The 26,308-nt window shown below is 48.2% G+C and overlaps 1 protein-coding gene across 4 annotated transcripts in view; it reads right to left on the reverse strand.

Moving 5' to 3' along the window:
* SHROOM3 (shroom family member 3) overlaps window positions 1–26,308 on the reverse strand; it is a 52,334-nt gene that overhangs the window by 16,230 nt on the left and 9,796 nt on the right. For 2 of the 4 annotated variants that reach the window (XM_075501292.1, XM_075501291.1), the window contains exons 2-4: window positions 17,438–17,566; window positions 6,308–6,439; window positions 13–3,271 (exon numbers count right to left, since the gene is read on the reverse strand). In XM_075501292.1, the coding sequence (XP_075357407.1) occupies window positions 13–3,271; window positions 6,308–6,366 (3,318 nt within the window). In that variant the 5' untranslated portion in view covers window positions 6,367–6,439; window positions 17,438–17,566. Of the gene's footprint in view, window positions 1–12; window positions 3,272–6,307; window positions 6,440–17,437; window positions 17,567–18,159; window positions 18,460–26,308 lie in introns of those variants that run through there. The other 2 variants (XM_075501289.1, XM_075501288.1) reach the window with 2 other exon arrangements.

The following is a 26,308-nucleotide window of genomic DNA, read 5'->3' on the forward strand; positions in this document are numbered from 1 at the left end:
GTTTCCACATACCTGGTGTTTCTTATCCGCCGTGGGAGACGATCTGGAACGTACATGCACAGGGACTGTCTGATTGTCGTACCTATCGAGCAAGTCTTCCACAGACACCGATTTCCCAGATTTCCTGGCAGTGGAGGGTGTTTCAAAGACCTGCTCCTGCTTCCCGTAGCGAGGCTGGCCCTGCATGCCCAGAGGGTCTGTCTGTGTGCCTTTGGTGAGCTCTGTTTTGGCTCTGTAATCCCGGCACCTCTCTGTTTTCGGCCGGCTCATGACCGAGCTGTCCTGGTGCCCTTTCTTCTCATCTCCACTCATGTCGAAGCAGCCCATTAGCCCAGGAGGAAGGGTAGAAGATATCCGCCCTGTCCTGGATATCCGCTCTATGGACTCTCTCCGGCGGTAAAGGTTCTGGTCCTGAAGGGAATTCATGCTGGAGGCGGAAGAAAGGCTCTGGCTGTCTGGGCCACCTGCCTGTAGGTAGGAGCTGTGGGAGCGCTCCCTCAGCAGTCCGACGTCTTGCGAGGATGGCCGTCTCCCTGTTTTGCGCTCAATGTAGTCGGCGAGGGCGTTCTGCTGGAGTTGCTTGAGCTCCGGCTTGGAGAGGCTAGCTGTGGAAGAAGCTTTGCCGTCCCTTTCGAAGATCTTACGCCGGTCAGCCACCGTATTCTCTGGGAAGACAAAATGGATGCCTTTCTTCTGGAAGGAGAACGGTGATGGCTCCCCATCAGAGATGCCCACCTCGTTCATCTTCTCTGGCTCCGAGTAAGACCGCTTCTTCTGCTCTGCCGTCAGCCGCTTTCGGCCCCCGATGCGCAACATGTGTTGTGTCTTAGCGTAGTCCAGGGCAGAGAGGCTGCCTTCTGTTGGTGTGACGCTGTGCCTCTCCTTCGGGGTGTGGGGAGATGCTGCTGTGCTCCTCATGCCCACATGGGCCGAGGCAGGCCTCTGGGTTGTCCTCTTGGGTGCACTCCCGAACGGGGGGCTGATGCGACGGAAGGAAGTGGCCCTCAGCACCCTGGGCTGAGCATCTTTAATGCTGTTCCTGTAGGCCCTGTTAAATGGTGTTTCCAGCTGCGACCCGTGGGCATCCTGGACATTATCCTTCCAGAGGAGCTCCTTCTCAGGCTCTCCTTCCAGCTGGAACGTGCTTTTACTCCTCGGTAGCTGAACCGCCCTTATTTGCACCTCATTTTCAGGACACAGGCTGTAGTATTCACTGGGTCTTGCCTGCTTTGCCGAAGCTGCCATCTGCAGCTCTACGGGGCGCCAGTCAGCCTCTTCCAGCTTCCCGTTCCTGATGGAGGGGCTAGAGACCCTGCCTGGCTCACTGGGCAGCTGGCTGGGCTCGCGGAGCTTGCTCCGCATGTCCTCCAGGCTGTGCAGAGAGCACCTTGTGCTGGAGGGCTGGCTCGTCCTGCTTGGCCCGTAGTGCTGGCCAAAGCTGGGAACGCCAGCACTCTGGGGCCGGTGAGTGCTTTGGTCTCGCTGCTCAAACTTGCTGACCTTCTCCAGCACCGAGCAGCGGGGCTTGCCGGCTTCTGGTTTGCCATAGGGAAAGCCTTGGGTGCTGCTAGAGCTAAGCCGGCTCCTCCCGAAATCAGAGGTCTTTGGGTGCGGTGGAGAAGGGTGGTCTTCGCACTTTGGCTCGGCAGCATGGAATGGAGTCACGCTCGTGCCCTCCTCCTCCTGCCTCGTAAAGGCCTGTGAGTGCACATCGCTCCACTGTTCGTGCCCCTGTCCCCTGTGATCCTTCTCCTCTTTACTGCTGCTATTCAAGAAGGACAGTTTGGTGTTGGAATAACCCTCGCCTGGTTGCATCTCTTTTAGCTCAGAGCTGCTTTGCCTCCTGGAGCTCTCTGGGATGTTCTGCAAGGAGGAGAAGCCATACTGCTTGGCCTTGCTGTGACCCCACTGGTGGTGAGCAGCAGCATTTCTCTCATTTATCTGTGCGTTGCCATTTTTGTCCTCCTGGGATTCAGCCGTCCAGTCCTCTTTGGGCTGGTAATGGGTTTTTCTCTCACTGGCATCCCTTGGCTGAGGCTGCGGGGCTTGAAAATTGTGTTTGGAGGCCTGTGCAGTACTTGCAGTCTCTCGGTTGCTGTGTGCTACCTTGTAAGGGGGTAACAACTCCTCCTTTCTCGGCGTGGTCAGGCAGACTTCTGGGCCTGCTGTGCTAGGAGGTTTTTGCTGGAGAAGTTTTGCTGCAGCATCGTGCTTTCTCTCAGATGCTGGGGGCTGGTAGAAGATGGTTGATCTGTTTGTAGTGCTTTGGTTTCCATTCTCATCAAAGCCCGGGGTGCTGCTGGCTACGGCCTTGTCGTAAGAGACTGCAAGAGGTGGAGAGTACCCACTTTCTTTGGCCAGAGCTGGATAAAGCGTCCCATTATTGCTTGCAGAAGGCTGGGGCACCTGGGCATAGTGCGGCTCTGGGGAAGGTACTGGGTATACACCAGTAGGCAGCAGGGGCTGCCCCGGCTGGGCTGGCTGGGAATAGCTCTGCTTGGGCTTCACGGTGGGGCTGCTCTCTGGGCTCTTCTCCACCACAGTGTGCAGATGCCCTTCTCCAAAGAGGGTTTTCAGCGGCGCTCCCTGGGATAGGGTGCTGACAAGCGGAGGCCAGGACCCTTTCGGCTGGGTTCGACCAGGCTTGTTCAGATCAAGGCCAGCACATAAGCTGGGCCTCTCGTGATGCCTGATGGCTGCGTAGCTGTCGCTGCGAGTGGGAGGCAAGGGAGGTCCCTTCGGGGGCTGGCTCTTGCTGTCTGAGGAGCCCTGGCCTGGCTGTGCCCAGGAGGGAGCTGCATTGTGCCGGCTGAAGCCGTGGAGCCTGCTCTGGCTGCGACTGTCCAGCAAAGCCCGGGCCTCGCAGCTCGGAAGCAAGGCGGAGGACTTCACTTCATACTCCTCAGAGATCCCTCGCTGGGCATTGTAGACTGTCTTGACGTACCTGATGTCAGCTTGCCTCATTCCCTCCTGCAGGCCGCCTCGGGACTGCATGCTGTCCATGGAGCAGGAGTGCTCCTTGCTGAATGGAGGAGCGGGATACTCGGGGATGCTAGAGTTGGTGGAGAAGGAGCTGTAGGCAGAGTCTCTCTTGCTGTGGAGGTGGGAGAGCTGGTCGATGCTGTTGGTGGATTTGGCTGGGGACAGGTGACAAGGGTGGTAGCCAGGGGAGGAGTGGTCCAAGCTCTCCATGCTGCCCCGGGAACTGTACTGGTCAGGACTTCTCCTCAGATAGCCATGCTCATAGCCAGAGAGATCGCTGGTTGAGGAGCTGGGGAAGAGCGAGAGAAGAGTAAAAACCCACTGTCAGCAGAGGAGAGGCACAACTTATAAGTGAGCTCAGAAGCAAGATGTTTAGTTTTGAGAAGTGCAGATGAAAACCCATATTTGGGCCTTACTCCATCCCCTGTTTGCAGTCATCCCAGTTCACAAAGAGGAACTGCTTGACATTGCAACACATGGCTCTTATTTACCACAGAAGGGTGGGAGGGAAATGCAGACAGAAAGACAGTGCATCTCTGGAGCCAGAGGATCAACCCCACCCATCAAACATATCCCAAGCACTTGGAAAGCTGAATGGGCGCCGACGCCACCGAGGAGGAGGAGAGGAGCACGAGAGGCGTTCTGGGGGGAATCTAATCTCTTTCTTTTTTTCCCATTTCATTTCTTTTTATGGAGATGAAGGCTATGCCCTGGCAGGCTTCCTGGAAATTCAGCTGTCCCAAGGATAGTTTGTTTGCTGCGAGAAAACTTAACTGACAAGACAGAGAAGAGATGCATGTGTTTGTGTGTGGAGGCAAGTGGGGGTGCAATAATAGAAGCAGTTTGAGGATGCCCCAGAAAGTCTTCACAGCCACCTCCTCATGTAGCTCAGCAGGTGCAGGTACACCTCGGCACCTGCTCTGAGATACACGTGTGTCAAAAGAGGACTTGTGGCTGCCAGAGATATGTTCAAAAAAAGGACATTCAGAGATCTTTCTGTCAGTGGGAAGGGAGCTCCTTGTGCTGGCCACAGTTCTTTTTACACCTCACATGGGGATATCACAAATTTATGTGGAGTATCCCCTGGCTAATCTCTCCTCCCTGACTCAAGCAAATACACTGAGGATTGGGGAGTGTAGCCTGAGGATTTCACTTTCCTTCCCCCTGTTCTCAGCTCCCCTCCCTTAATACTGCTTTCTCTAGTTCCCTGTGCAGCTACATGCACTGTCCTGGCAGAGCCACAGGAAAGCACCAGGAAAGGAAAGACTGCTGTCCCATGTGAAGGGTGGCAAGGCAAGGCTCAGAGCTGGAAGCAGGAAGGGAGAGGAGCCTGAGTTTGTCAGGGTGCAAGCTGCAGCCTCAACTGGCACATGGAAAGGCAAGCTCCATTTCTGCATGCTTTGCTCCACTGGCATAACAAAACCAAACCTGCTCCACGCAGTGGGGGAGCTGGGGATGCACAGCAACCCTGGGAATCAGGGAGGCAGCAGGTGCGTTTGGTAACAGCCCCCTCCCTACCAAGTGTCCGCTGAAGAGCCTAAACCTTGCTCCAGATCATAACCCAGCCGCAGTCACTTCCACCCTGCTGGATTAACACCCACAAGCCCAAAGGACAGACAGGGGAGAGAAGGCTGCTAAGGATGAGGAAAGGCAGAAGGAAGTCTGCCTGCGAGGGGAAAAAGCAGCAGCTCTGCAGAGAGATGCAGAGGAACACAGAGACAAGCAGAAAGAGATATGGCAAATCTCAGGATAAAGATGGCTTACTCATTTAAATGCACCACTCTATTTTAGTTTAAAATAAGTATCTCCCTGGCAATGCCCAGCGCAGCCCTGGCCAGCTGGCCACTAGATGTTCCCCATGCTCCTCTTCAAGAACTCAGGAGACAGAGCCACGCTGCCAAAGGCTCTGCCAGGAGCTGTGGCTGGGAAGCAAAGCCCCTTGGTGGGAAATGAATATGCTACAGCATGATCTGTGCTGAAGGCCAGAGACGAACATACATTTTTTTTCTGCAACCATGTCCTCACTTTTTCTAATGCTCTGTTTTCTTTTTTCTCCCCTCTGCCAAGGCTCAGTCTCGCCTGTAGAAGAAACTCCTGTAGTCCAGTGGCTACAAGGAGAGTTGTCTGCTCCTGAAACCCTCCTGCCTTTCCAGGGAAAATCCTCCAAGGGCAGAATTTAAATTTGTCCCCCCTCAAGCTCCCCAGGGCTTACCACCAAGAACCTTTTGGGGCTGCTCAGGGTAGCTGAGGGGTATGTCTGCCCTAGGCAGCTCTCCTCCCCATTCTCACCATGCTGCGTGGCCTCACAGTAACAGCCCCAGCTCGCTGGGACAGCCATCACTGCTTCCAGTCTGCCTCGGCCACGGTCCACGGCCAAAACCAGAGGCGCATCATACCGCCTTCTTTTAGCAGCACTAAGGTTATTAGTTTAGTCTTTTGGGGACTGATAAACCACGGCGCTAACTTCTTAGAGAAACAGCCATGCATATACAGTTACGATAAAGCTGACCCCTGCAGAAAGCGAATGCCAAAAGCAGGAAAACCCTCGCTGAACTTCTCACCCTGGGAGCATCATCGGTGATGCACTACTGTTGGCTAGTCCTGAGAGCGGCTCAGTTATGCTGATGGGCACAGTTGCCCTGCTACCTACACCTTTTTCTTCCTTTTTTTTAATAGGCTAATTTTGACTTTGGATTTTTTTTCCTTTGCTGGGGAAACAACCATGCTGCATTTCTACACGGGGGCAGTCTGCAGGATGCAGAGCAGGACTCCAGCTCCTGCATCCAGATCCACAGAAAGCTGCATTAACATCCTGACAGTGGGCTCCCATCTTGGTAGGAAGGGGAACTTTTAAAGCAAATCATTTTCTAGCTGTTAATCACCTCACAGAGCACTTAAAGGAGGAAAACATGGCCACTTTATCTGGGTAACCAAACAGGAACCGAAGCCTTCCTAACTCTAATCCTAACCCTGGCTGTTTGTAAACCTGTCCAGCTGTATGGAGGCGACTGGTAACATATTTCCACTGCATCTTTTGTCCCTTTCCTCCACTCCTGTGCTCTAGATTTAGGCCCTGATCTTGTAGTCAGTACCATCAAGACACATCCTTGGGCATGAGGCAGAGCCTCCCTGAAGCCAGCATGACACTGGAAACAAGGAAGGACATAGGACTGGGGGGCTAGTTCAGAGGCATGCTAGCTTGGAAACCTGATTTCTACGCCCGTGGGAGATATGTCAAAACAGAGCAAATGATACTAAATGAAAAATGCACACTGATTTACATCTCTGCCTACGCAGCACAGGACCACAGCTGTGCAGTACTTACCTGGAGTGGTAGGACTGATGCCAAGGGGTGCCAAGCGTACCCTGAGATATTTGCATCATGCTGGGATCGGGTTGGTTCTCCGCAAGTTTGGTTGAATGCCAGGAGTGAGGTCGGCCTGGAGTGTCACTCCGCCTAGGTAAAAGCAGAAGGATTTTGCACATAAGCAACAGGCCAGCTCTTCCAAGGAAGATGAATGTGAAGTAACACCAATAGCCACATTTAAAATTGCTCGTGCCCACTTCTGTTTCACTGCTATGTTGTTGTCTCTTCCTCCTGTTCTCTCTCTTTTATTCGCTTCTCTTCTAAGCGAATCAAGCAGTAATCACACACCGTTCCTGACATTCACACGACACGCTCCCCCTCATATTTGCAAGGCAACAGGCATGGGCAGACAAGTGGGTTATCACTGAATGCGGGGGATCTCCCCCTCTACCTCCCAGCCAGAAGCCTTACCCCTCGGGGATGAGCCTGGGGGCCCGTTCACAGGGATCAGTTTACAGGCTGGGCTGCGTGTGGACTCCCACACGATGCACCAAGCAGGGCGGCTGCATGTGATTCTTACATATGCCTAAGGAGCGCTTTTCTCAAAAGGTTCCCTTCATTTTTAAGTGACGGCTGGCAGTCATCTAAAGAATCAAATACCATGAGGGGGTGGAAGCCCGCACAATGCTGTTTTGATCTCTCCTCAGTGCTGATAAAAATGCAGGAAGAGACGTGACAACCAAATGCCAGCAATGTGCATCCTTCGCATCCTCCAGGCCTTGCAGTCGGCCAGCTGTCCCCCTGCAGCGTGTGAGCCTGGGTGTGTCCCCAGGCACAGCAGGGCTGGCCTTGGGTTGCTTCAGTCACCGAGGCTAAGGAAGGCCTCCATCAGCTCTTAGGAGAAAAAAAAACACCGACAACCTTATTTAAAGCACATAATGGTGCAATGGAAAGTCAAAGCAGGGGATTAGCAATCAAGTACCCTGAACATGCTGCACAGACTCCTTCGCCCCAGCCTTTGGGCTTGTCCTTAATCCTCCCTCTGATTTCCATGGGGGATCTCTCCCCCTGCTCCAGCACTCATCTCCACAGTTTCTAACTCCTCCTGTGAGAACGAGGAGTTGCGCTGGACCTGTGTACCACTGAAGTCCCAAATGTGACAGCCTGCAGGACCACCTCGACTACCTATACAGCATAAATGCAAGAGGACTTTAAAGTCTTTGTCTCACTGAAAACTTCACAGTACAGCATGTCCTGAATAAATCAGTAAACAGATTAAAATGCCCTCTGCAGATGTAAACCAGACACCGAAAGAGGACTCTCCTAGTACCGCCTAAGATTGTGAAAAGAAACAATACAGGCAAATATACAAAGTAAAAAATGATTGTTAGTGTCGGATCCTTCACTAGCACAAGTTAACATTGGCATCGGCTGATGTTCTATGACATGGAAAAGCTTTGGCAGAAAGTGAGAGGTAGAACCATTTCACCAGGGGGTTTTCCATACAGATTTCAGAACCACAGATCATTCTCTCATCATCAGCTAAAAGAAGAAAGAAAAAGGGACATTCTTTTCCTTTTAACATTTGTTGCGACAGGATTGTCTTAAGGAAAGCTGAACTGGAGGTTTACAGAGGGCAAGCTGAACCAAGCACCGTTTTACCATTACATGTGTAGGTGTGTTTAAAACAGAGATCTTTTGTTAAGCTCCTTGCCCAGAGAAACAAGGAAGTTGAACACTGCTGGATGGGAAGTTGACAAAACTGTTTATTAAGAATAACCCGCATTCTTGCCTTTTCCTTTGCAGAGATTTAAGGATTCTCTTTGTACTTTCGAGTAGTAAGTACTACTTCCCCAGCATTAATTTTTGCTTGGGAAAGCACACTGAATGATAACAAGCAAAGCACATTATCCCTTGATTTGATCCGTAAAAAGCTGCAAGGGAGCTGTGTAGCCAATCTTCAGTATTTTAAACCCTTTTGGTCGATATCCTTGTAATAATACAACACATGGAGAGCGAAGCTGTGAATTTAAGTCAGAAGACATGCCGTACCAGCTCAGTGTGGGATAACCTTGCATTGTTTCCACACCTACCTGATCCTGGAAACGTGGATTAAGGGTAACCGAATCTTAGCCGAGCTTAAGCCAAGAGAGGAAGCGCTGCAGTACACATGATCTCCAGCTCATGTTGCAGACTCACGCAGGTGATCTCCAAGGAGGTGGCAGGATGAAAGTATGGAGGGTCTGTGCGCACACGCGTGCACCAAAAGGCAGAGAACAGAGGGCGAGATCCAGTCCCCACGGAATCGACCAAAAGACTCTCCTTGAGATGGAGCTCTGAGGTTGTAAAAGAAAGGCACGGCCGATGCTCCCAGTGCCTGTGTGGGGGCGTTCAGGGAACGCCAAGAATTTCCTAGCTTCAGCCTTCTGTAACACCTGAAAATAGCACCTTGCTTCACCTTACTTCCTTAAGCTTAGTTTGTAATTATTATTGCCTAATTAGGGAAAAGGACTGGAACTGGAGTGCAATACGACAGTGAGCACCACAGTGTCTAAAGGAGAACAGCTATCTCCCCGTTACAGATGGAAGGGGAGCTGAGCATGGTTAATCTGCCCATTTTACAAGAGCTTTTGGTTACACTTGCTTTACTGCAGAGCACAACTTTCAGGAAGCAATAAAAACCAGTGCAAGATTAAACTCTTTTTGGCAAGTGGGGCAGAACTGTTTTTGTAAAGCCCGCAACATCAGATCCTGATTCACCCCAGACAAACTGGCTGAGTGATAAAACTTGCAAATGCAGCAGCTAATTCCTGACTTGAGGGAAGACAAATAAATCATTAGATCTTTAACTGGTATAAATTTGGTGTAGCTCAGTTACCTTCAACAAAACCAGGAGCAACAGCTGACACTTTGTTCCAGGAGGTGGTAGGATTTCAAAATGCAGAACTGTAATAATAATGGTAACAACGACAAAACGACCTCATCCCCTTATCCATTGTACTAGTTCCTCAAGGGCTGCACCTGTACCATACTTGAGAAAGCATCTGGACAATCTTATTACCAAAAAATTCTCCACTTCAGATAATGGAGAAAGTGATCCCTCTGTTGTAAATGCCAAGGCTGGAAAAGAGACTCCCGGTTCCTCATGGACACCTCCAGTGATCAGATAACCTGGGCATCCAGGTCAAGTTGGCATCACGACAAATGCCTCGGAGCGAAGATACCCGGAGAATTCAGTGGACCTTGATGCAATGCTGGCATCTAAATAGGCTCCCCGGCAGCTGTAACACTCATTACATATCAGATACTGCCAAATTCATACCGTAAACTGGAGAACCAAAGGGAAAAGAGTAGTCTTTAATCTTGTCCAGCTGCTGTTATCTGGGTGCTCCTTGTTGCTATACTAGTCACAGCATTTTCAGACAGAAATGTGACCGGCACATTAGCAGTCTCCTCTAGCACAGACCAGCAAAGGCTTGATGCAGTCTGGGCTGCAAGGACCATACTGACATTTCTGAGGCCCTTTACCATTAATAGCTCTGTAGTGCTCTCTTATTAGGAAGAGCTGAGCATGTTCTTCTCTGTAATCTCTGTAGATCATTTTTATGCTTTGTATGCAAAACAGTGATGGAACTTTATAAAGATACCTTGGCACTAACTCTACAAATGAATCAGCATCTAAAGAACAGCCATCTGAAGCTTTCCTCACAGTATGACTGAAAGGTTGATTTATCTTTTCCCCAAGGTTACAAACTAAAACCACACAGGACAATGTATGCAGCCTAATTTCCATTCTTGACATAGAGTTCCTCACCGATGCCAGAGTACATGCACAACCTGAGCGCTTTGCAATTCAAATGTACTCCAGCCCAGTGTCCTCCAAAAGCACACAAGATACTTCTGTGTAAAAAGACCCATCTTTAACCAAAGCAAACAACCAAGATTCTTCAAATTGCCATTTTCTTTTTTCCTATATTTGCCTAGAAAAGTTTCCCTTTTCCTAAACCTCCAAGTACAGCAGTTTTGGAAAAAGGAGAGGAAAAAAAGAAAAAAAGAAAAAAAGAAAAAAAGAAAAAAAGAAAAAAAGAAAAAAAGAAAAAAAGAAAAAAAGAAAAAAAGAAAAAAAGAAAAAAAGAAAAAAAGAAAAAAAGAAAAAAAGAAAAAAAGAAAAAAAGAAAAAAAGAAAAAAAGAAAAAAGAAAAAAAGAAAAAAAGAAAAAAGAAAAAAGAAAAAAAGAAAAAAAGAAAAAAAGAAAAAAGAAAAAAAGAAAAAAAGAAAAAAAGAAAAAAGAAAAAAAAGGAAAAAGAAAAAAGAAGGAAAAAGAAAAAAGAAAAAAGGGAAAGGGGAAAGGGGGAAAGGGGAAAAGGGGCAAAAGATGTTCAAATAACCCCTGCAGACTCCTCTGCTCCTGGTTTCCGACAGCAGCCTCTGGGTTGCCAGCAGCCAGTGGCACACTTTGGCTGAGGCTGAGGAGCACGGCAATACAGCAATACCGACTGCTGCTGCCACGACAAGAAGAACTGCAGGTGGATGACTGTCATTACATCCAATTTATAGGACCGGTTTCTGCATTGGGATGAGAAGCAGGAAGGAAGCAGTTCCCTCCCCTCACATGCAATACCTGGTCTTTCATGGAGCAGGATCCTGGGGCACATCATGGGATGCACTTGCTGTGCAGGTTAGACATAGCGTGAGGGTATCAAAGCAAGCTGCTGAATCCAGAAGAGGAGGATTTCACATGCAAAGAACCTTCTCTTAGGAAACACAGACTGAATTTTATCCTTGCAGACAATAACAGGATGTAACTCAGCCTTTTAGAAAGCTAATGAGTGAAAGCCAGGGAGGGGATGTTGGGGCTGATCAATTCGCAACTCAGAGCCATCACTGCCCCAATAAACTGATCTATTTCTACTGCAACACACCCACAGAGCTTGCAGGGAGTTTTCATCAGTCTCACGTCTGTCAAATGCATCATCCAAGATGGCTGAATAGAAACCATTTGTGAACAATTCTTCTACCACTGACCTTGTGCTCATTTTTTCTCTGTCCCAGCAAGCTTAAAAATCCTCCTCAGCAGAGATGCGGAACACTGAAGATAAAGGCAGCAAAACCTTTCAAGAAAAGCATCTCTCCCCAAGGAGCAGAATCCACCTGCGGATCCAGGCAGGAGCAGTGGTCACTGGGACACATTCTCCATGGTCTGCAGGGATGGTTTTGACCAGCAGCTCGTGTTAACGTGCCCAAGAAAGATGGGAAGACATAGAGAAGAGAACTAAGGCCAAGAGGGTCACTCTGTGCCATTGCAGACAACCGCAATCCCTGTGGATGTGCTTTCCCCCAGCAGCTGTGTGGCCCAGCTGGCTGTGTGGGAGGTTGCTGGAGGTGGAAGGGATAGCCATGGCCTGGCCCATTCATCTGGGGAGGCAGGAAGGGACGGGGGCCCTGCAGCGGAGACCCTCCTCCTGTAGAAAAGAAGAAAGGTTTGGATGCAAGTGCAAAGCTTGTGCCTCTCGGATCTGATCCCGGGCACTGAGTCACAAGAGAGAAAGCCAAGAAGGCAGCTGCCCATCCTTACCATGTTATCCTCGCAGTGGGTAAGATTTCAAGCTAGTAATATTTCTAAACTAACAAAAAGTATGTGGCAGAGGTAGTATGTCCTGAGCCGTACCCTGCTGCACGGTGCAGTAGGATCTTTCTATAGGGAGAGATCCTGATCATAGCAATTCATGTGTACCCTCCCAGGGCGACTGTGTACCTGCATCCACAGAAAGCATAAACAATGATCTGAATTTTCACCGGTGCAGACCTGTCTCCAAGATGGCCACATCTAAAAGGAGCACTAGCATAACAAGGATACGTTCTACAGACATCCTAATGCGCTGCTGCAGCCCCTGTGCCTAGCTATTAAGCAGGAGATGAAGGAAAAACTAAAGCACTCAGAAGCCTATTAGGATTTCGACAGAGGGAGGCCGCAATCTACTCAAAGCAATGTCACTCTTAATTAAGGTTCAGTCACGGTTCTAAAAATAAGCATAACAGACGAGGCCAATTAGAAAGAAGTTGGACCATAATGGCGTCAGCTTGATATGTCTTTCACTGAATCTGTCTTTTGAGGCTTACAGAGCCCTTCTGGTAAATTATGGGGCAGGAGAGATCTGGAGTGAGCTCTGTTCCTTCACAATTTTAACTAAGAAGAAGGAGGACTCATTAGAAGGACCTGAAGTATATGAAATGATACTTCATGTCATGGATCTTGAGCAAGAGTGTCTCCTCACCTATAAAGGAAAGGGAGAGTTGCACCTCCCACCCCTCTTTATGCTCAGATTAAAACTTTCCCTAAGCAAAAAACACACTGAAAAACTCCTCACTTCAGAACACTTAGGTGAAGCGTATGAATATTCTCATACCAGGACATGACCTTCTTTTCCACAATACATTAATCTCTGCAACTTCTAGAGGATGACTCCCCACCCAGTGAGTCCCTTCAGAGTATTTCACAGTTGTTAGCAGTCTCAGTCAAACCAAAAAAAAGAAAAAAACTTGAGAAAAATACCCCAGCCGAGTTCAGGGCTCTACCCCAGACCAGTCCGGCCTCATTTGCCTCTCCGGCCCCTTTCCCAGTGGCATAGGCAGATGTCGTGCCCGCATGTTGTGTCCAATGTGGAAACACTATAGTAGGTCAGACACTATTTGTTTTTTTCCCTTTGATGAGCATCACTTGGGATGTCTGGGTTGCATCAGACCAGGCCCTGAGTGCCATGTCAGAACTGGGAGACAGGTACCGAGCTGCCTGAAGTCTCTCTGGGGTGAGGAAGCAGAGAATCAGAGGTTTCTGCTCAGATTTCCTACCATTACCATCACCAGCTCTTTGGAAAAGCTCCCCACCATACCACTGGAAGGAAAAGCCATGTGTGAAAGCAGAGATGACAACCACATATGTGGATGTACATACAGATTTTTTTCTACCATTCTTCTCAACTCCACATGCAGGAAATAGCCTGTCTCTCTTCCTCCTCTTCTCTCCCTGACACCAAAAGCAGGCAGAGAAAAACGGTGCAGAAAGATTATTTTGTGGATGGGAATGTCCAAGGGCACAGCAATGTTCATCATGCTGCCTGTGGTAAGGGACAAGGTGTGGATGGCTGAGGATACATGAAAGCATCAAGTGCTGTAGCAAAATTTGCTAGAGTTTGCAGGAGACCAAAGATGGCTTTTCTTGAAAGAAACGCTCTCCACCCGAGGCTGCAGAAGGAAGTGCTGGGATCGCTCAGAGGTGATGGCAGCTGTGAGCAACGGTCGCTCCTTAGTTGAACTCAGGAACAGTCAAACATTGTAATTAATGAATATTGGTCTTGCACATCACACCTCTGTGTTATCACATTTCTTTGGTAACCCCCAGGCTGTCTTATCCAAGAAAGGAGCGTTTATCCATTTTTCAGAAAAGGAAACAACCAGAAAAGGAAACAAAGGCCTCGAGAGGTGAAGTGACTTCTATAAAATCACCCAACAGGCCTACCGCAGAGTGCAGTGCTAGGAACTGGGCCATGCGCTGCTGCTTCATTTTCCCTTCGCCCAAGCATATGTCTGACAGGCAATATTTAGATTGAGGACTTTGCCCTACACAAAGAAAGGGTTCCACTGACATTCCCTGACACTAACCAGACAACAGGCTTGAATAGGAACAGCAGGGCTTTATTAGTGTGAGAGGTGATGTATACAAGCTTCATTCTTGTCGATTACTGGATTCAAGGACTTTGTCCTACTGGGATCTTCTGACAGCTTTCTTTTTTAAAGAAAGCATTACCAAGCAACACGGTAAGTATGATTTAAATTGCAAAATAAAGAGTATTTCAGATCTCTATTTTGAGAAAGTACTTGCCACCAGGATAGTCCATCTGCACCGTTCACACAGGACTGTGGCTTAGACATGTGGAAGCCAAGACAGCCTCCTGCCTGGTACTTAGAGCATGTGTAGGCTAGAATGAGGAGCTGGTAAGCACTGCATTAAAGACCCTCTGCAACTTTCCTCTTCCTGCTACAATTTTACTCTGTTTCCTTCGCTGGAAAAAGAGGAAGAAAGAACAGACATGGCAAAGAGACAGCTGCCTGACTTACAGTCTTTGAGAAGGACCCTATTATTTCCTGTCTTCTCCAGGCATTCACATCATCTATCAGAGCACGAGCAGAAAATCTCAGCAGCCAGACCCTACAGTGGCTTCCCCTGCCCGTGGCTTTGCAGAAGTCACAGAGCTGCATTGATTTATCCGTATTGATGAATTGGCCCAACGGGCTTAATTCAAATAATTTTTCCTCATTCTTCTCCAGTCAGTAAATTAGTTAAAAAGACAGAAAAACAAGCATAGCTTAGATTCTTTCGCAGCCCGATATCAAACACACAGCAACTTGCAACAGGAGAGACTTAGAAACAATGGAAGGAATGTGTTTTCCTAGTGTTGTTCAGTGCTTAGGAGGAACTCGGTGGCTGGCAGCAGAAACGCTGCCCTGTGAGCCTGATTATCCAAACATAACGTGGACAATGAGTCACGGCAGGTAACCAAGGGGATTTTCAGGGCAAGCGTTTCAGACAGTAGCTGGGTTCTCCCCTGAGTTACAGGGCTACAAATCACAGGCAACACTAATAAACTCGACACCAAAGTGCTAATGTAGAAATGATAAACGGGAGAGAAGAAGGTCCTTTAGGTGCGTGCGCTGAATATATGTATGTGTATACCCATATTCGTGTGTGTGTCAGGGGAGGATCTGTTCACAGACTGCTTGCTGAGGTACTGCAAGGAAAAAAAAAGGCAAAGGGTACCAAGGGGAGTTTAAACTTTTAGCTAGTCAGGTGAACTTGTGATTTACTCCTAGCTGGGAATTCACCTTCCCACTGTTCCTGCAGGGAGTGGGTGGGATAGGTGGCCAGCCTTGAGCATATCACTGGGACTTACACCAGTGGGGTGAATGACAGCAAATCTGCAGTGATCTAACAGAATTCAAGCCACAGAACAGCTAATGAACCTGTCCTCTCCCTCAGGGAAACTTTTAATCACTTTGGTAATAAACATTTTTTGGTGAAAGACACCTCTGCATCTGGATTTCTAGGCCTAATTCTTCCCTCCTTCTCATCTCAGATTGCCCTTTACCAACAGGCAGAGCTGTAGTAACGAGGCTGCACTGGCTGGCAATACCACCCTGCCCTTGTTTATTTTGCGCAGCGGAGGAAATGAGGCAAGCTTCAGTGAGCAATCGTTGAGTGTACACTCAGGAGGGTGAACTGCAGACTGGTGCTGGGCTGCTCCTTTCCATTGATGCTCAACTGCAACACCTGAGAAACCGGTCCTGAGCTCTGGATTTCCCCTTTGACTAAGGACATTCATTCATCACCCCAGATTTCAGAAACCGATCGGGACTGCTGACAGCCCGTTGCCCTCATCGCCTAGGGTGAGTCTGCAGAAAGTAAACAAGCAGGGGAATTGCACCCAGTGCTATGGCCAAAGCAAAGGCCGCCGAGTCTGAAATACCCTCCCACACTGAAATTCTTATACATTAAAGCAACTTCCTGTTTGTAACCAAAGCTTCAGCCTGAGTTGAACTGAGATATGCAGACACAGCCTCTGACACTGCCGGAAAAGTAAAGCAAAACATTAGCTCTGCATCCAAAGACAGATTAATCCAAGTGAAATGCTAAACTTTGGAGCTTCTGCGAAGATCTGCTACTAGATCGACAGGCAAGCGGGATTTACAGAGGGCATTATGCTGAATAACTCATTGCTATAGGAAGGTGGTGGATGTATGGGAGCTCCTTTACCAAATTCGCTGTGGGTCATATACCTCAGGAACTGCAGAGTCCCACACCCCAATCAGAGATCAATCTCTCCGTGATAAAACTAGCTTGAGGAGAGATTTCAGCCTCTAAAATCTGTGCCATCTGAGAGACATATAATTTATAGCGCAAATCCTCATCTGGAGGAAAGCAATACAAATTTAGTGAGGTTACACACATGAACACTGGCGGAAGAGCTGAGGCCTTTCTCCTCCTTTTGCACCCACCCAGGCTGTGCAGGGTCAGCATCCGTAACTGTTTGCAGGGGCTAAAAGCTGGAGCAACTCCACTAAGGTCAGTGAGTTTGCTCCAGAAGTGCATCCTTGCTGATAAGATCAGGATGTGACTTCACATGTCGCATTCCCTTCTCAGCTGCTCACTAACAGGCGCTGGGTCACGTTTCCTCCAGCTATAGGAAATTAGTGTAGCTTCTTGACTTCAAAGAAGTCAAGGTCTGGCCTGAATGCAATGTTGCCAATAAAAGTCAATGCTTTGACTTCATGGTGCAAATCTCAGGAGACTGAGACACAGAAATCTATGAGGTCATCCAGATTACCATCTGACTGATGTAAGAGGCTCTTTTGATGCCAGCAAAAGCTTTGCCTGAGTAAATGCTGTAGGATTTGGTCCTAAATTGCATGGACAAAGGAAGGAAATCAGGCTCTGCCACAACACTGGCTGATCCAGAGCAATTCAGGAAACTGACTTCTGAAGACATTTAATCATTTAAAAATGCAGATAGGCACTCAGCGGGGTTGTCATGAATGCCAAACTCCCACTGAAACTCACAGGCTCGGAAGAAGCCAGGTGATTTTGAAAAGCCAGGCACCTAAAGCTGGGGAGCCACAGCAGGCTTACACCACTTTGGTGGAGATATTTTGGTCCAGCATCTCTGATGACCTTTACCACCACTGACAACATTTCTGAGGAGAAAGGACACCTCTTCCAGGACTCCTTCTCAGTGAGTCATCCTCAGGCATAGTGACAGCCAAAGCAGTAACTATTTTACACCCAGCCCTATGTAGATGTTACTGACATCTAGCAACGTTGATGCTTGACTCAAGGCCCAAAAGGTGAATTCACTTCCCTGGCACCATGCTGAGGGCAAGGAAGCCTTGCAAAAAGGTGGGCGTGAGCTTAAGAAACTGTCCCAGACCTCTTCCACCACCTAACGCCGCAGACGCTGGGGATTCACGCTGCTCCACTCCAGTGTTACTGCTGCCCTCACTCCCGCAAGAGGGAAGTGGAGTTTGCCAGCTGCTCTCCAAGAACAGCAACCACAAAACACACACAGCAGATAGGGACACAGATACATGCATTCTCACCTGGTCTTCAGCCGTAACTTAACTCCTCCCGACCACGTGGTTTTGCTGGGCTGAAAGTCAGTGGTCACGCAGTCTGGACTGAATGGGTTAGGAGACAGGTCGGTGCATCCCTTTGCTGCATGTGTGTCCCTGTCAAAAAAAACCAAGGCCATGTAAACATCGACACACAAAACCCCCAGCCCTTGTAGCCTACATTTAATACAGATTTTAGGAAAAAGGCAATACACAGACCTAGGGGGCAAGGCAGGGGCATCAGTCTAGCTTTTAAAAAGTGCAAAGAAAATGTCACAGAAAGCCATGTGTATCCCTTTTCTTCTCTGTGTCGTTGCCCAGGCAGGCTGTAAGAGTGAGATTTTGCTCTCCTTTATACCTAGGAGGTGCTCAGCCCCTGCGAGTGCCCCTCACAACTGTTTTGAAAGAGCTGCACAATACCGCAGCACTGCTTCTCGGCACACAGGAGTGAGATCAGCTGCAGCATCCACGGCACAAACCTCATTATCCTACATCTGCATTTTGGGACTCTAAATCCCTAAGTGTGGAGTTCAGGGGTTCCGCTGTGGGATATGCCCTTTCCACACGTAACCACCTTACAAGAGCTCAGGGAACGCTCTGAACACACAAAAGAAAAGCTAAGAGAAAGGTCTACACAGCGAGAGCAAGAAAGAGAAGGCTATCCCCCCCCTCTACTGATATTTCCACAAACTTAGCAAACAAATATTTACCCTGCTTCATCACACGCATGCAGAAGTCACACAAACATCGTGTAACCATCACGTCAGCTCCTTCCTTCCCCCAGGCACAGGAGAGCCTGAAACAATCCAGTATTCCCACTTGCTTCCATTTTTAGCACTGAAACGCGGGAGAGATTTGAAATTTCTGCTTGCTCAAGGAACCCCCACGCTGAATAAAAGCGCGTCTGAAAGGACCCCCTCCGCGCCTCCCTCGGCCTGCAGCGGGCCGTGGCCCGAGGTGCGCTGTAATTGCCTCTTGTTGCGTGCTTAGCGGGCTGCAGGCTGAGCGCACATGCCGGCATCTGGGGCTTTGGATAGCTGAGATGGCTTGGATGCCATTCCGGTGAGAGGCCAGCCGTCTTTGTGTCCGGCTCGGTCCTCCCCCACGCTCCCTCCCCAAGCCCCCACGTGCCAGGCAGGAATGTTAAGCCTCACATTGCGGATGAGATATACCAGGGAAGCGCAGCAGCACTTTCACCTAGATTAGGGAAAGCGACCGGTCCAGAACGGCCTTTTTGCTCGCCCTGCTTATCTTCATCCAAATTTTATCCCAAATCCTGCCTTAGCTGCCTTTTCTTTCCATGTGCCAAATCCCGTTCTGCTTGGTATCTGCCACCCCTCTCTACTGAGATGATGTCAAGCCTCTCATCAAACTAGAAAGATCCCTCTCCCTGCTCCTGTACCAGTCTGGCTATATACTAGGAGCACAACCTCCTTTACTGCAGCCCTGTGAAGTGCCCATACCGTTAACTGCCCCAATTCTCTTTGCTTACCAAGTTTACCATAAGAAATTACTAATTTTTAGAGAAGATTTCACTGCAAGATAGAGAAAGGACAGAAGGCCTGCTACAGACGAGGATTTAAAAGATTGTACATAAACAATTTATATATACAAATAGGTATACAATTTTGTAAGCAAAATATATTTATGGCTCTAGTGTTTAGAGGACAAAGCCCTCCATTTAAGGCGTTGTATGGAAACACTGGAGAGATGGTCCCAGCCACAAAGAACTGCACTTCTGCCCCTACAACACTGCTCCTGAGAGATTTCTGTGACAAGGGACCCCACAAAGCCCCTGGGAGTGTTTAAACACAGCTCAAATTCGTGGCGAGGCTGCTGTGTATCATGCTGAAGCCTAATGAGGTGTCTCACTGACAGCGTCATGGCAGGACCCCATTAGGGGGGAAAGAATCTCAGCAGAGGCACTTGTCTTAACTCCGGGGTAAATCCTGACCTCCCTACTCAGGCTTCATTTCCCACGCAGGGAAATACGATCCCTTACACCTCTCTGGTTTGCTAACGGGGCCATGAAGAGAAGATACAGTTTCCCTGAAGATGCTTCATAGACAGTACCATGTTGGGGTGACGCAGCCTTAGTTTAAAGGGGAGAACAGGCACCTGGCTGACCATACCTGCCTCATTGATTCGGGGTAACCCTTGCATGAGTCACAACTGGTGGATCAATACTGGGGGCTGGTCCAGCAGCCTTATTTGCAGAATTGCCGATGCCTGTGGCTCCTGCTGAGTTTGAGGGGCAATGCAGGTGCTGAGCCCTTTTGGAAAAGGCATCTGCGTGTCCCAAAGTGCCGCCAACTGCCATGGTGCTATAACCCTCATCACAACACCAAAACACTTACAAAGTCAAGGCGATTTCTTTGAGACAATTCTCAGAGTGCTGTTTCAACCTGTTTGAAAGCAGATACTGACACAGTAGATCTTTGCCACGTTCACAGGAGACGCCTCGGATCAGCAATGAACTTTCCTAACACACCTCTGGCAGTGCTCAGTCGTAACCTCCCTATTCGTTTCCTAAATAGCAGACTTTGGCTCTCCCAGGCTACACAATAGCTGTACTCCTGCAGTGAGTAAAGCTGCTCATGTCTTCTCTCCAGTCAGTTACCTCCAAAGTAGCCAATAACAATATTTAGGACTGGGAAATTGTCCCTGTGCCAAATGCATAAAAAAGAGTAAGCAGCCTGAGAAACTGATAAAAAGGAGTAAGAGCCTACGGCTTCCTCGTCACAAGAGCCTAGTGATCTTTCAGCACTTAGGGTCGTCTTTTTTTTTAAAAAACAGCTTTCGAAACATGTGAAGAAAGCAAGAGACAACACAGATTCTGAACTCTACTGCAAGCAGAGCTTTCTAAGTAAGTCGCTTCCAGGCATTCCTATATGGATCCACACAGATCCGACCCTCACAATCAGTGGCTACAAGCAGTGGGAGGGTAAGCAGCTTGGGTGTTCCCCCTCGCACAGTGAGAAACCCGTGCATGCCAGCATGCATAACTTCGGGGTTTACCTCACAGAGACAAAGAAACGTTAATTAGTGTCTGCATGGGCTCTGGGGTTGTTGTTCAGGGGTAAGAAGGAAATGCAACGGAGTTTTTCCCGAGCCTCTTAAAAAACGATAATTACTGAGCTCTGTGTGCAACAGCGGGCTCAATAAGACATTGAAAACTAATCAGCCAGTCTATAAATAACACCATTAATCAAGCCCAGTGGGGAACACAAGAGATGATCCTTCCACCAGTGAAGCACACACGCATCAAGGATGGAGCACAGCAGCCTTCAGCAGCGGCCACCGCCGGGTGCTTTGCCAAAGAGGACGATACCCACGCAGGGGTGCCTCCAGCGAGAGCACAGCTGGCTGAGCAGGGAAAATACCTGAGGCCAGCACCAGGGCTGCAGCTGCAGAGGTGGAGACCTCCCCCAAACAGGACCCACAAACCCAGCACCTTTCCTCCTCTTGCAGCTTTCTGCCTCACACTCAGTCAAGCGACCTGACTGCTTATCCCAGAAGGTTTTCCAAGATATTTCTAAATCATTTTCTAAGGCAGCTCAGTCTAGCAATGAGGAGTGTGCTAATCTCTATAAAGATTCTTCTTCAACCATAACATGGAAACAGCCACCCTAGCACAAAGACGTTGAGGGTCTACCTTGCGTCTTGACTGTCGCCGCTCACGCCTTCTCCTTAGAGTGACCATTCTCCTAAAGCTGGAGCTGCCCCCAGGATGGCGTGGCGTGCCAGCTCTCTGCAACAGCACCCAGCCCGCTGGGATGCTCTTTAAGGTCGGGGCTGCATTTTATTTCGGGATGTTGCGAAGTGTCTCCTCACAATTGCATAGCTAAAAAGTATCCCTGGCAAGGAGTGGCCTGCAGTTGTTCTTTTTGTTATCATGTTGTTTCTAAAGCTCGCAAGCGGGAGACAGGAAACCTAGCGCAGTCTATTTAAAACTCTTTACCTCCCACCTGAGGCTGGCAGCTGCCTCTGAAATCTTTCCTTTTCTGCAAAGTTCATGTTTAATTATGAATTGTTATTTATACTTGCTGCTTTCATGGTGCCTTTGGTATTTAATACCACACATGTTAATGAGTAGCTGTACAAAGACACTCTGCTCAGCTTTTCCCTCATCTAAAAATATGGCCTGTTAGGATTTTTTTCTTGGTGCTTGCTCGACAAACAGAGAAAGAATACAGTACTATGGATTTAAGACTTTTTTAAAGAAAAGCCTGCTCCTCAGAAGTTTCATTGCTCCACAGGTTGGTTGCCTCTGCCTCGTGAAGAGAGCACAAGCCGCCAGAAGAAAGAGGCAGTGCGTCTTGACCCACGCGGCAGTATCTCCTCTGCACATCCAGCACTGCCTTTTCTGAAGCAGACATCTGTGAAACGTTTCCCTATTTTTTACCACCCTCTTCAGAGCTCTACAAGAAAGCATGGGTGGCCTTATTTTATATTAATCAACTCCCTACAGGACTGGTTTGCCTGTTGCTGCCATCCGATGTCTCATGTCCTTCCCAAGCTGCCACAATCCCCGCAGAACTCATTCGCTGTTTTAGGGAGATCCTTTGCTTCTGACCACAGATGACTCTGACCTCCTCTGGCCGCCTTATCTGCCTCCTGCGCTGACCTCCCGTTACCTGCATACTTGAAACATTTCACACCATTTATCTTAACCTTTTGGGCTCTTGGCTCTTCTTTCTCACTTTCTTTGGTCTTCCTTATCCTTATTTATAATCTCCACATTCCACTACAGATTGGTTTCCTAAATCAAGCCTAGACAATAAGTGGGGGTGTGTGCCTCTGCCCAGCAGATCCCCCAACAATTATGTCTGACCCAGCTGACCAATTTCAGCCAGGGTCTGCAGTGATATTATTCTCAATGACTTAAACTCCATGCTTCATAAAAATAGTTCCCTGAGTAATGGAAGTAGCATAAATCATTGCTCTCATTGAGGAAACGCTGCAGTGTGAGCTCAGCTGCCTGGCTGCAATTCCCAAAGAGGAGAGAGATTTTACACAGGGAAACCATACAAAACCAAACTTCTGAAGTTTTGTCTGCTCATAGCGTTTGTTTTCCAGCACATCAGCCTTACACTTCTTCTGTCTGCACTACCATCCTGTACTCTGCTTTTCTGCTTAGCTGTCTGGAGTTCCAGGTATGAGTCTAGGATACAGCTGAGATCATCCATAAACAGCACCTGGAACTATGTTTAAAAATTATTAAAGGTTTTTTAAAATTTTTCAAAATGGGTATTTTTCTAATGGGTCCACCTCTTTGAGTCATGATTACTTATTTTAAACTAATGTCTGGTTTGCTGCCACGGTAATAGAAGACCTAAGTCCCAGAGGATCAACCCCCCAAATGTTAATAGGTTTAGTAATTTTTAATGTCTCATTACTTCTAAGCCCAGTGTTATTCCTAGAAGAGAGGATGGAGCTTAAATTCTGATTTTAAAATCACTGGAGATCAACAGTAGTGTTTATAACCACTATCAGAATTAAAAGCTTTCCTAGAAAAATATCTGCTCACACACTGACGCTTCTGAAATTGAGACTAAAGCAAGGAACTCCTCTTCCAAGTTCTACAGCGATTTGTAGGCATTTCCTGATATTTTTTCCCCTTGTTTTAAATCAGAATGTGAGAGACAACCCTCCTCCACCTCAGAAACAGCCAACAGCACAGCACAGACCCAAAAATAAGGAGAAGCAGCAACAAAGCAGAACTTGGCTCCGACAACCCTGCAAGGAGGGAGATGAACGAGTTAAGGCTGCTGTTTTATCCTTACAGCACCCCGCGTTACACAATGTCACAGGGCGTCCTGAGATCCCCAGCTCAGCCAAGTGACATAAGGACAGTTCGGCAGCTTCACCTCTGGCTATCCTCATCCTGCAGGTTACAGGCAAGCTCTCAGCAGCTGATCAGCTGGAATTACGTCTCCTTGTGAATGAAAATGCCGCCTCCGCGACAGTCCCCCACCTCCTGGCAAACAGCAAGCCTTCCTGCCTCCTCCATGCTGTTAAGGAGAGGGCTTCCCCGGGCAGGGCTGCAGAAAAGGAGAGAGATCACGCTCATCCCGGGCACCGGCCTCGCACTCGCCAGTGGGCATGCTGCTTTGCAGATCCTCCTGCTCTGCCTGAAGTGAAAAGACCTGATTGCTTACGTATTTCTTATTTTGTTACCTCCTGTGGCTGGTCCAGAAATAGCCCGTAATCCACATATCTGTCATGCTCACAGAATCTCCTTTAGCTGAAGTGGAAGTGCCCTGTGTGTCAGAGCACAAAGGCCCAGGTCCTCTCCTAGACAGAGCACATGTGGGTCTTAGCTGGCAGCAGCAACATCTGCACAGTTTCTTAGTCTGTGCTCATGGGACCCCCAAGCCAGACAAAGAGCCAGGACCAGATGGAAATACGTGGACAAAACATTTTTTTCATCAGAAAAACTCTCGTAAATTGAACTGAAACTTCTCCTTGGAGAGCATGCAGTTTAGACTATAACTTTTGCTGGGAAAAGTCTCTCAGTTCCTGGGTAAAAGCTCTGCCTGCCACTTAGGACACTCACCTGAGATGGGGAAGAGCCAGGTTCAAGTCCACAGTCTAATGAGGCATATGAGGAATTCAAGGCTGTTTCATGGACACCTCAAAACGCAACAGGCTCTACCTGTGAAAACCCCTGGAAGGTCTTTTTCATCCTAACGCAGAGCAAGACAGGTTTTGAAATCTCAATTAGGGTCACTGAGCACATGAATTTTGGGACCGAATTAGGTATTCTTCCCAGAGTTCTGCAGCAAGATCCAAGTCTCAAGTAGAAACAATAATATCCATGTCTTGGATTCAGATGGGTCAGTAAACCTCAGGGAAAAAAAACCACACAACCCCAAACCATTCAGAGTGCTGCTGGCTGCTGCTTCTAAGAAACAGGACTATTTAATACAAATTTTTTTTATGCATCACAGGCACATCCATGCTGATATCTGTTAAGACAGGATTACTAGAGCTAATCTTTGTGCCACAAGCCAATCATGAAAAGGAAAAAGAAGAAATTTTCCAGGAACAGTGCAGAGGCAGCTTGTGCTTTTCTAAATGCACAGGCCATTGCTTGAAGGCAAATTAAAGGGCTAAGAAATCGTGGAGCTGTCTTGGGATGGAAATTTTAGATGGATACATCTCACGTTCAAGCACCCGTCATTTTCAATCTAATGGCTCCTACATGGTCATGCCAAGCACGCGGTATTTCAGGGCAAAGAAACACAGAGGCCGAGAAGTCACTTGGAATTAATTCAGACTCACAGCTTTCCTTCTAGGAGGGCTCTTCACTCATACAACTCCAACTTAAACAACTTCAATGAGCACTGACCTTCAGGTCCACCGAGAAAAAAACCTGGAGAAAGGAGACCGCATTTTGACTGTGCGATACCGTCTAGTCCCACTTGTCCAGTGTTTTTCTGGCTTTCCCTTTTCTCTGAGATTGGGTGGGTTTTATTTGACCTGACCTCAATCCCACAATCTGGCTGCGCTATGTTTGCACAGACTCACACAAATGCACAAACAAGCTGCTTCGGCGCTGTACCTGTTTGCAAGCAGAGATCTGAAAGGAGTATTCGCATTCATTTGGGTTCCTCACTTCATTTGGTATTGGCCAAGGGATCTTTGAGAAAATGAACTCCCTCTTTGTCTGTGAGAGAGACCTAATCCCCGTTTTGCCCTGGAGGATTACTGGGTACTTAGAAAGGCACTCACATGCACATTTTTGGTTCGTGCCAGCTGCATTTGGGTCCACAATATGTAGCATTCGCTTTGGTCTTTAGGTTTGACAATAGGCATTCCACTGCACCCAGACCTCAACCCCAGAGACTGCCACCCTTTTAAAGACACCCTAAATCAACGCTTTCTGAAATGTGGGCCTTTCCCTGCTTTGCATGAGTAGTTCGCCCTCAGACAGCGCGTGTGAATTTAGCGTGCAGGCAGGCAGCTGGGCACGCAGCCCTGAAGACCAGAGTCTTTTCTCCTGCTGCTGAGCCAGCGGTAGGAGTGACCGGTTCCCTGCGTGGCCCTGCCAAAAAGCCCTGGACCCTAGCTGGAAGGAAGAACCTCTAGGGCTGAGAAATTAGCTTTTACCCCTAGTCAATTCCAGGCTTTTTGTAAGAGAAGTTTATGGTTATACTCAGTTATAGCTTACTGTTTGTGCCACAGTACCACCAGAGAGCCTGCCTGTTCAGGCACTGGAGCCCACCATTCCTGGGTTGTACACACTGACATATAATAAAAGGTCATTCCTTTTATTATAGGAATAATAGTTCCTATAATAATTCCAAATGCCCAGTGCCGCAGCACCAACTCTGTGCATAGCTGGGCTCTTACCACTGTGGTTGTCTGTGCACAAGGTGGGTTTGTTGCTGACCGTAATTTTGCTCTACCCATCAAGCCCAGGAGCCTTTACAGCCTACTGATGTTCCCACATGGGTGAAGTGTGCTCTGTGCAGCTCTGGCCCAAATATTTCTAGGATCGTGGCTTAATTCTGTAAAGGAGTAATTCAGGATGTAGTTTAATGGAAGTAAAGGACTCTCATCTTCAGCTGGTGTAAATTAGTACTGACTTGAGCAGCGCTCTGCCTGCTCAGGGGAGATCTCACCTTCTCAGGAGCTGAGAATCGAGAGGTTACAACTGTCTTGGTCTCTCAAATGGTACCACCACAAAAAGGTGGAGTGCAATCCGCCCTGCACTCAGACTTTACTTGTCAGTGAAAAGCTTTCTTGCACCTCGCACTCAAGGAGTTTAACCGCCTCAGAAAACAGGTCTACCTACTTACTGTGTCAAAACAAAAGTAAAAATACAGAGAAATGACATTTTCATTCCATTCT

This window comes from Mycteria americana, chromosome 4, assembly GCF_035582795.1.
Source record: "Mycteria americana isolate JAX WOST 10 ecotype Jacksonville Zoo and Gardens chromosome 4, USCA_MyAme_1.0, whole genome shotgun sequence".
Lineage (NCBI taxonomy): Eukaryota > Metazoa > Chordata > Aves > Ciconiiformes > Ciconiidae > Mycteria > Mycteria americana.